Source organism: Limulus polyphemus, unplaced genomic scaffold (genome assembly GCF_000517525.1).
Source record: "Limulus polyphemus unplaced genomic scaffold, Limulus_polyphemus-2.1.2 Scaffold4427, whole genome shotgun sequence".
NCBI lineage: Eukaryota > Metazoa > Arthropoda > Merostomata > Xiphosura > Limulidae > Limulus > Limulus polyphemus.
Genome location: NW_013670037.1, coordinates 38,518 through 47,043, shown reverse-complemented (window position 1 = coordinate 47,043; position 8,526 = coordinate 38,518). Strand labels below are relative to the sequence as shown.

The 8,526-nt window shown below is 36.7% G+C and overlaps 1 protein-coding gene across 1 annotated transcript in view; it reads left to right on the top strand.

Moving 5' to 3' along the window:
• The first annotated feature begins 7,098 nt into the window (after window positions 1–7,098).
• Window positions 7,099–8,526, top strand: part of LOC106471135 (homeobox protein MSX-3-like) — a 16,198-nt gene continuing 14,770 nt past the window's right edge. Inside the window, exon 1 of the mRNA XM_013931722.2 lies at window positions 7,099–7,642. Within this exon, the coding sequence (XP_013787176.1) occupies window positions 7,117–7,642 (526 nt within the window). The 5' untranslated portion in view covers window positions 7,099–7,116. The remainder of the gene's footprint in view (window positions 7,643–8,526) is intronic.

Genomic DNA, 8,526 nt, shown 5'->3' with positions numbered 1-8,526 from the left:
ACCACGGATGGGGTGTGACCTGTTGCAGGTCTCTTTCTGGATGGTCCTTGGTACCGGAATTTGATTTATATTTCTTTGTTGCCCAATGCTATTAAGAACAAGGGATATTTCCATATTGGAAATCCTAAATCCCCAATCAGAGCAAATCTTTATAACTTGAGTGTATCAATTCTTTGCATTGAAAAGGGCTTTTACCTATCCTTCCTAAAAGCAATGAACTTTCGGTAACATCACATTGCTTACGTAGCACTAAACACTAACAAATGTAGTTCTGATACATGCTTTCCCACTGCGAATTTATATTGATTGTATTTGTCATGTGACTTACTTATTTACAAACTCAAAATCGTTTAGTATCACGTGCTCAATACTCTGTATTTAAAAAAAGGCATGTCTGAGTACAACAGACTTCCATTACGATCAATAATACTAAGCTGACTTCCACTCTAACAACGACTAGACTGTACCAAGACCAAAGTGAAATCTATGCTGTATCAAAGTAAAGACACACAAAGAAAGCACCGCTTCTTAGGTTACAGTTACAAACTTACTACTATGTAGCCCCTCAGTGGCTTAGCGGAAAGTCTGAAGGCTTATAACACTAAAACCGGGTTTTGATACCCTCTGTGTAGCTTTACACTTAACAACAAACAAACTACTACCTACTTCCATGGAAATGGCGTTCCAACAAATTAACAATATCAATTTCCAGATTTTTATAGCAAAGCAAACTAATAATAAAACGTGGAATAAATTTCATGGTCAGGACAAAAACACATTCTTCTTCAACGATCAAGATTAGACGTTTTCAGTCGACTCGAAGTTTTCGAATACTATAGATTAAGGTTATATAATTATTATTATTAATAATAATACGTTAACCACACTATATCTGCCGACGAGGCCTATCGTCCAATACCATGGCGTTTCAGGCCGGCTGTTCTTGGCAGTTATTTTGATTTAAAAATAATTATCTCCTAAAAAATAATTACTAATCAAGGGTGCTCGAAGATTAAACAATCCTCCTTCATCCTGCTCGTGGCATAAGGTTACATTTCAGTTAATGGTCAGCGGAATAACGAATTGTATGGGCGAAGAGGTAATAGTAATAATTAATAAATTAACCAATAGAATAATTAGTTAATTAATTAATTTAATATATATATATATATATATATATATGTATGAAGGTGAGACAAGTAGGCAGTAGTGAAGGCAAGTCCAAGGCGTAGCAGAAGCCGGTTGATCTTTGAAGAAAGAGCAAGTCGGCAGCCGATTTTGACAAGTTATCGAAACAAAATGAAGCAAACGGGCCTTTACAGGGCCTGGCGGGGATCAGTGGATCCAACTGCCAAGGCTGGGATCTATAGATCCTATGCCAAGGAATTTGATGTGGGGAAACGGGAGTACCCCGAGAAAACCCACTTTCACTAGTCAGGACCAGCAGAAATAGTAGTAGTTGAGACGCTATTTATCATATATTAATTATCAAAAATGTTTAAAACACAACAGTTTCAGAGTGAACTTGATTAAGTTGGTGGAATGTACTTTTATTTAAGTCAGAATTAAGGTTGGGATTTTTATCGCTATACGATTTATTTATTGTAACATCATATATGATTAATTATTATTTTTAATCCCATATCGTCAGGAGTCAAATGCTACATCAGCTATTTGTCATAAGAACTTTTTTGATGGAAATAAATGTTTTTGTTGTTGTTGATTTTAGAGGGAATCCACATCGGGCTAACTGCTAGGGCCACCGCAGGAATCGAACCCTGGATTTTAGCGTTTGCAGTTCGTAAGCTTACCTTTTCCCATCGAGGGACTTTCTTTAAAAATACCTGCCTTATAGAAGTGCCTGTAATTTCATATTGAGAGTTCGTTTTCTTTGTATGTTGTTAAGTGCGAAGTTACACAATGGGCTATCTGTGCTCTGCCCATCACGAGTATCGAAACTTGGTTTTAGCGGGTGAATCCGCAGACTTGCCGTAGAGCTACTAGGGGATGGGGGCATGTGGAAGAAAAGTGTTTACCATACTATAGGCCTATATCTGCTATATCCAGTACCGACAAGGCCTTTCGCCTAATACCAGAACTCTTCTGGTAGGGTTCACCCAAACAATAATGCACTCCACGCTACGCATATAAAAAAATATTAAGTGTTAAAGAATATCTTGACAATTTTGTACAGTTCAGCAATTCTCTAAGAGAAATAAAATTCAAATTGACTGGATAAACGAGTGTCCTTGTAAAGTTTGCGTGTTACTATATTATAATTCAGATTATTTCAATTTCCGTATAAACATTACATATTCAAGAGAGAAAGGAACGAGTTAAAATCGTGATTGGTTTCACATAAATTAACTGTTTTAGTACTACGAGATGTCTGTTGAAATTAAGACTTTTTATCAATAAACAATCAAGAAGTATGTGAATTATTTGTCGGCCATGAACGTACTAAACATTTCCTGAAACAAACGCCAGTTATATCCAGAACATCGTTGCCAGTATATCTTTATTTTATTCTATTGGCAAACTTTAATTATGTCATAACATTCTTTAATTGTAACTTTGACTTCAACTTTTTATTTTGCCCCCAGAGGCACAGCGGTATGTCTGCGGGCTTACAATACTAGAATCCAGGTTTCGATACCCGTGGTGGGAAGAGCACAGATAGCCCATTGTGTATCTTAGTGCTTAGTTACAAACAAACTTTTTATATATTTAATAAGTATATTTTTTGCTTTATTTGTAAAACGTATACTATCTTTAGTTTTTAATGTTGCATTTTCATATGATTAAGTAACAGTACTGAGATTTTCACCTATCTATAATAATAGTACTAGGGCACACTCTGGATCCTATTAACAATTAAGTTAAAAGTATATTAATAACACATTTATTTATGACTGAACCAGAAAAATAAAAGCACACTAAGGTTTTTGTAAAGATAAAACTTAAACGATCTTTCTTATTTTTCAAAGTATTTCTTCAGCTGAAGTTTTTCTTGAATTTCTTAATGATACAATATTTAAAAGATGGAATTTATCAGGTAAACTTATTTCACATAAAAATCATCGACAGTTGACAAGTGCAGTGGCTATCGGTGGCTGTTCTTCAGGTGTGTGCACAACTGATTGGTTCATTGCAGTGACTATCAGCTGTTCTTCAGGTGTGTGCACAACTGATTGGTTCATTTTGCAGTTGTGGTATTTGCGTGAGTTTTTGTCACGGCTACTTAATGGAATATAAATCAATCAACAGCTGTTGTTCCTTAAATGACTACATAGTCTGCTTCATTCCAGCTTCCCTACAATCACAATTTGCCACGCTCAATTACAGACTGTGCCGCCATACAACGGAGGCTTAGGCCCAGAGCGAAAGAAAGCTATTAGCAGAATACTTAAGTCAAGTAAATATATTTATCTCTTATATCTAGGCCTATCTTTTCTCCTCTTCGTTACGAACAGTTAACTTGTCAAGGAATCTTAGAGTCGAATATTATCTAAATTGAAGCATTGTTGTCGTTACTGTCATGCTATCTCAGTTGTTATAGGATTATAATAACCCTGACCATTAGCATACAGTCACCTCAGGTTATAGACTGTTGGTACAGATCTAGAATGTTTCCAATCAAGTTCATCTTAACATACACAATGTCTTTATTCTTAAGCCAATAGAATAATTACAGAAAGTGAAACCTCTTTGTTCAAATAGACTGAAAACGAGTAAACTCTTGCTAAATCAAGACTTCGAACGGATTAAATCAAGCGAGATTTGTATATTTTTTGTATTCTTTAGAACGGATTAAATCAAGCAAGATTTGTATATTTTTTGTATTCTTTAGAACGGATTAAATCAAGCAAGCTTTCTATTTTTTGTATTCTTTAAAACGGATTAAATCAAACACGATTTCTATTTTTTGTATTCTTTAAAACGGATTAAATCAAGCAAGATTTGTATTTTTTGTATTCTTTAAATCGGATTAAATCAAGCGAGATTTGTATTTTTTGCATTCTTTAAAATGGATTAAATCAAACAAGCTTTCTATTTTTTGTATTCTTTAAAACGGATTAAATCAAGCAAGATTTGTATTTTTTGTACTTTTTAGAACGGATTAAATCAAGCAACATTTATATTTTTTTGTATTCTTTAAAACGGATTAAATCAAGCAAGATTTGTATTTTTGGTATTCTTTAGAACGGATTAAATCAAGCAAGATTTCTATTTTTTGTATTTTTTAGAATACTTGTCTTCCAGTTAATTGTTTAATCTCCAATACAATATCTGCGTTAACATTTTATCATAAATCAAAGTCCGTTAGACAGAGACCGATTAATTCTTAATAATGATTATTGGAATAATTAAGTATATTTTCTTCATACATTTCTATAGAAATCAACTTTCTTCCAAGTGGTTGAACCGTGGTCGAAGTCTGGGTTTTGAGCTTCAGTTTAAAAAGATGGACAACGTTTATGAAGACTAAAACAAGAGCCCCCAGTGGCACAGCGGTATGTGTGCGGATTTACAACGCTAGAAAACGGGTTTCGATATCAGTGGTGGGCAGAGCACAGATAGCTTTGTGCTTAATTCCAAACAAACAAACAAAAAACAAACAAACTAAAACAAGATCACATAAACATAAGATCATTTGTAAGGATAAATAATCCGTTAACATTTCCGCTAGTTTAACAAACTGTTGTTTTAATTAGGTGCTATAAAACTGAATAATTGTAAATAATAAGACGAATTTTTATCAGAAACTAACAACATAACTACTTATGGTTTTTAACTCACTAATCATTGTTTTACGCTACTAACTAAGACTATTATTATTATTTGTAATTAAGCACAAAGCTACACAAAGGGCTATCTGTGCTCTGCCCACCACGGGTATCGAAACCCGGATTCTAGCGTTGTAAGTCCGCAGACATACCGCTGTGCCACTGGGGGGCAACTAAGACTAGGTACTCTAACAATCTTCATTTAAAGGATATGTTTCGATATATTAGCGTAAAACTACTTTACCCTTATCTCTTCAGTGGCTTAGCGGCAACCCTAAAAACTTATAACGCTAAAAACCGGGTTTCGATACTTAACAACAAACAAAACTTTACCTCTAACAGAAATCAAGAAAACTTTGTATCCCAAGAAAACAAGTCTTGGAAAAATAAGACTATTAGGCGACTTCATGCATTCTCTGGTTTCGTATCACGTGGCTACACACATTCATCTGTTTTATATCACGTGACTACAAACATTCAACTGTTTCATACAACGTGACTACACACATTTACCTGTTTCATATCACGTGACTACAAACATTCACCTGTTTCATATCATGTGACTACACACACATTTACCTGTTTCATGTCACGTGACTACATACATTCACCTGTTTCATATCATGTGACTACACACACATTTACCTGTTTCATATCACGTGACTACATACATTCACCTGTTTCATATCATGTGACTACACACACATTTACCTGTTTCATATCTCATAGCTAAAAACATTCACCTGTTTCATACCACGTGACTACACACATTTACCTGTTTCATATCACGTGACCACATACATTCAACTGTTTCATATCACGTGATTACAACCATTCTCTGGTTTCAAATCACAAGAATACACATCTTCACTTGTTTCGTATCACGTGACTACATATATTCACCTGTTTCATATCACGTGATTTACTTGTTTTGTATATCATCGATATAACAATTGTAAAGCTGAATACCTCACGTGATAGCCTTCAATCCAAACTATACTATAAACTTTTATCGTTTTGTTCCTAATTTTTATATTTTTTCTGAAGAGTAACACTTCCCTTAGTATCTTAGGTTGGGAGCTGCCGAAAAGGGACTGTCCCACTTTCCAATTTAATTAGCTTATTGAGAGACAACAAAGCCTTCTTGCACGCCCAGAACCCCCGGTCAGGTTTCTGTAGTGTCGGCAGCTCCAAGTTGCCTCGAGGGGTTGACAGGGAGTCTCGAACTTAATGCTGCGACGAAACCCTGATCACGTGCAAGTCGTTAGTTTCATTGTCCTACCAGTAACATCCCCTACACCTGAAGTAACGAACACGTACATAACATGAAGGAAGAAAGATTCGATGACGAGGAACCCACTTTGAGACTAATAATGGCTGGAGACGGCTTAAATGGGTAATGAAGAAAAACTTTAATACAAGTTTAACATGACAGCAAATGTACAACGTTTCGACAAGGTTTTGTCATCATCAGGTACCAATAACATTTGCGGAATTAATGTCGGACGTTCCTATGTCACTGAATAATGGCATTTGATAGAGAGGTTTTTGTTTTGTTTTACTAATCTCAACAAAGAATAAAAAACAAATTTTACTTTATCTATACTCATATTATACTCGGAAACAATAACCTAGTGGTTGAGTTCGAACTTTAATTGGGACTGGTCAAGTAATACTTGATGTTCAAAAACACATTAACTTTACTAATGTTGTTATGCGAGCAAACGGTTGCTTTAGTTTTGTTGCAATGAAAACAAGAATCAATTGTCACCTGATTCTTAATGAAACCGGATAAATATGCAAAGTATCAAACACTTTCCTCTGGTCCACTTATCACACGGGTTAATATTCAGATGGTCCCTGCCTCCAGTCACTGACAAATCATGACTGATAGTCAGTTAATCGGGACGCGATGAAGCTAATATGGCTCAAGTGAACAAGCGTTCACATGATCAGCACTGGTTCCCACACCGCTTGGTATCAGGCGTGCAATGGGCGTGACTTATCAACGTCAGTGCCCAGAAAACCAATCAGAACGGACACCTTTGACACTACCACGCCTACTAGTTAGTTCCAAATTGGAATCACCAAGAGAGTCTATTCAGGTAGAATACATAGAGTTTGAAGACTCATACAGCAATAAGATCGGTTTTCGCCCAGCTAGTAGGATAAATCTATAGTGGGTTATTAGACATCACAGGTTTCCCAAAGAGACGGCTATCGCTCTCCTAGACTTTAAACACTTCAAGTGATGACCCTCAAATTATGTCTCTAGTGATAACTAGAAGTATTTAATACACTTCTCCAAAATCTCACTGAACAGATATAAATGTCGGTCATGCAGCTCAGTTCTTTGCCTGAAACTACATTCTCCAACATGGCGACTAAATCTACCTCGGCAGACACGCTTTCCAAACTTATTTCCAGTAGTGCCAAGTCGGATTTCTCCAGTCCGAAATCCAAGGTTCGCGAATCTTCAAACAGAGCGATTTCGTTCTCTGTGGAGTCCTTGTTGGCCGACGACAGAGAAAGCGACCCGGATCGTTCTCCCGTTTCGAGCCCTGAACACGTTCCCACTCCGACGTCAGCTGTGGGCCCTATGTTGCCCCAGCCCGTCTCTTCTCCGAAGGTCGGCTTAACCTTGGCGAGGGGTTTTACAGTAGACGGCTTGCTTGACATTGACAAGACGAAAGTCACCAGCGTCGTTCCAGGATTCCGGACAGTGCCATCGAATGGTGTGCCAAAACCAGTCAACTTTGTCCCCGATGTTCCCGTTTCTCACCCAGTGGCCTGGGGATCTCCACTGTCGGCCTTCCCGTGGATACATACGTCACGAACTTTGTCACCCTGCACAAGTAAGTCTTTCTTATAACTGGTAAATTAGAAATTCTAAGTTTAACTTGAAATAAACACAGTTTTTATTCCTACACGTGTTATAATATGACCTTTAGAGAAAACCGGTTAGTCAGTAAACGGTCATTCCGTTCTTGGCAGGGTTTTAGGTTTATCATGAAAAACCCGGGGTGCTCTGGAATTATGCGACCCACTCGTGATTAAGGGTAATTGTAGGAACTACTGATGATGTAGTCCTAGTATCTTTGAAATGGTAAGATATTCTGCAATACATCTCATGGTTACGTAATCTATGAGACTTTAATGTCGAAGTGACCATTGTAATTATAGTTATTACGTAACCTAGGCAACTGTTTATCACGGTAACCAATGAGCTGTGTAGTTTTATTCAGCTTGCTTCAACGATCGCCAAACAATCACTCTGAAACCTATACTCAAGTTTGTCAACATTATCTCTTTATGTACTTCTCACGAGAATAATAAGCTGGCTGGGTCATTAAGGTCAAACTACTCTAGTGCATACTGACCACGAGTTATTCCATACTAAATCTTCGTACTATACGTGTAAGATACCTGTTAGTTCATGTTGTTTGTACCGTATACAGCAGTATGTTGTGACTATTTAAACCTGTTAGTTCATGTTGTTTGTACCGTATACAGCAGTATGTTGTGACTATCTAAACCTGTTAGTTCATGTTGTTTGTACCGTATACAGCAGTATGTTGTGACTATCTAAACCTGTTAGTTCATGTTGTTTGTACCGTACACAACAGTACGTTGTGACGACCTAAACCTGTTAGTTCTATGTTGTTGTACCGTATACAGCAGTATGTGTGACTATCTAAACTGTTAGTCTATGTTGTTGTACCACACACAGTAGTGTGAC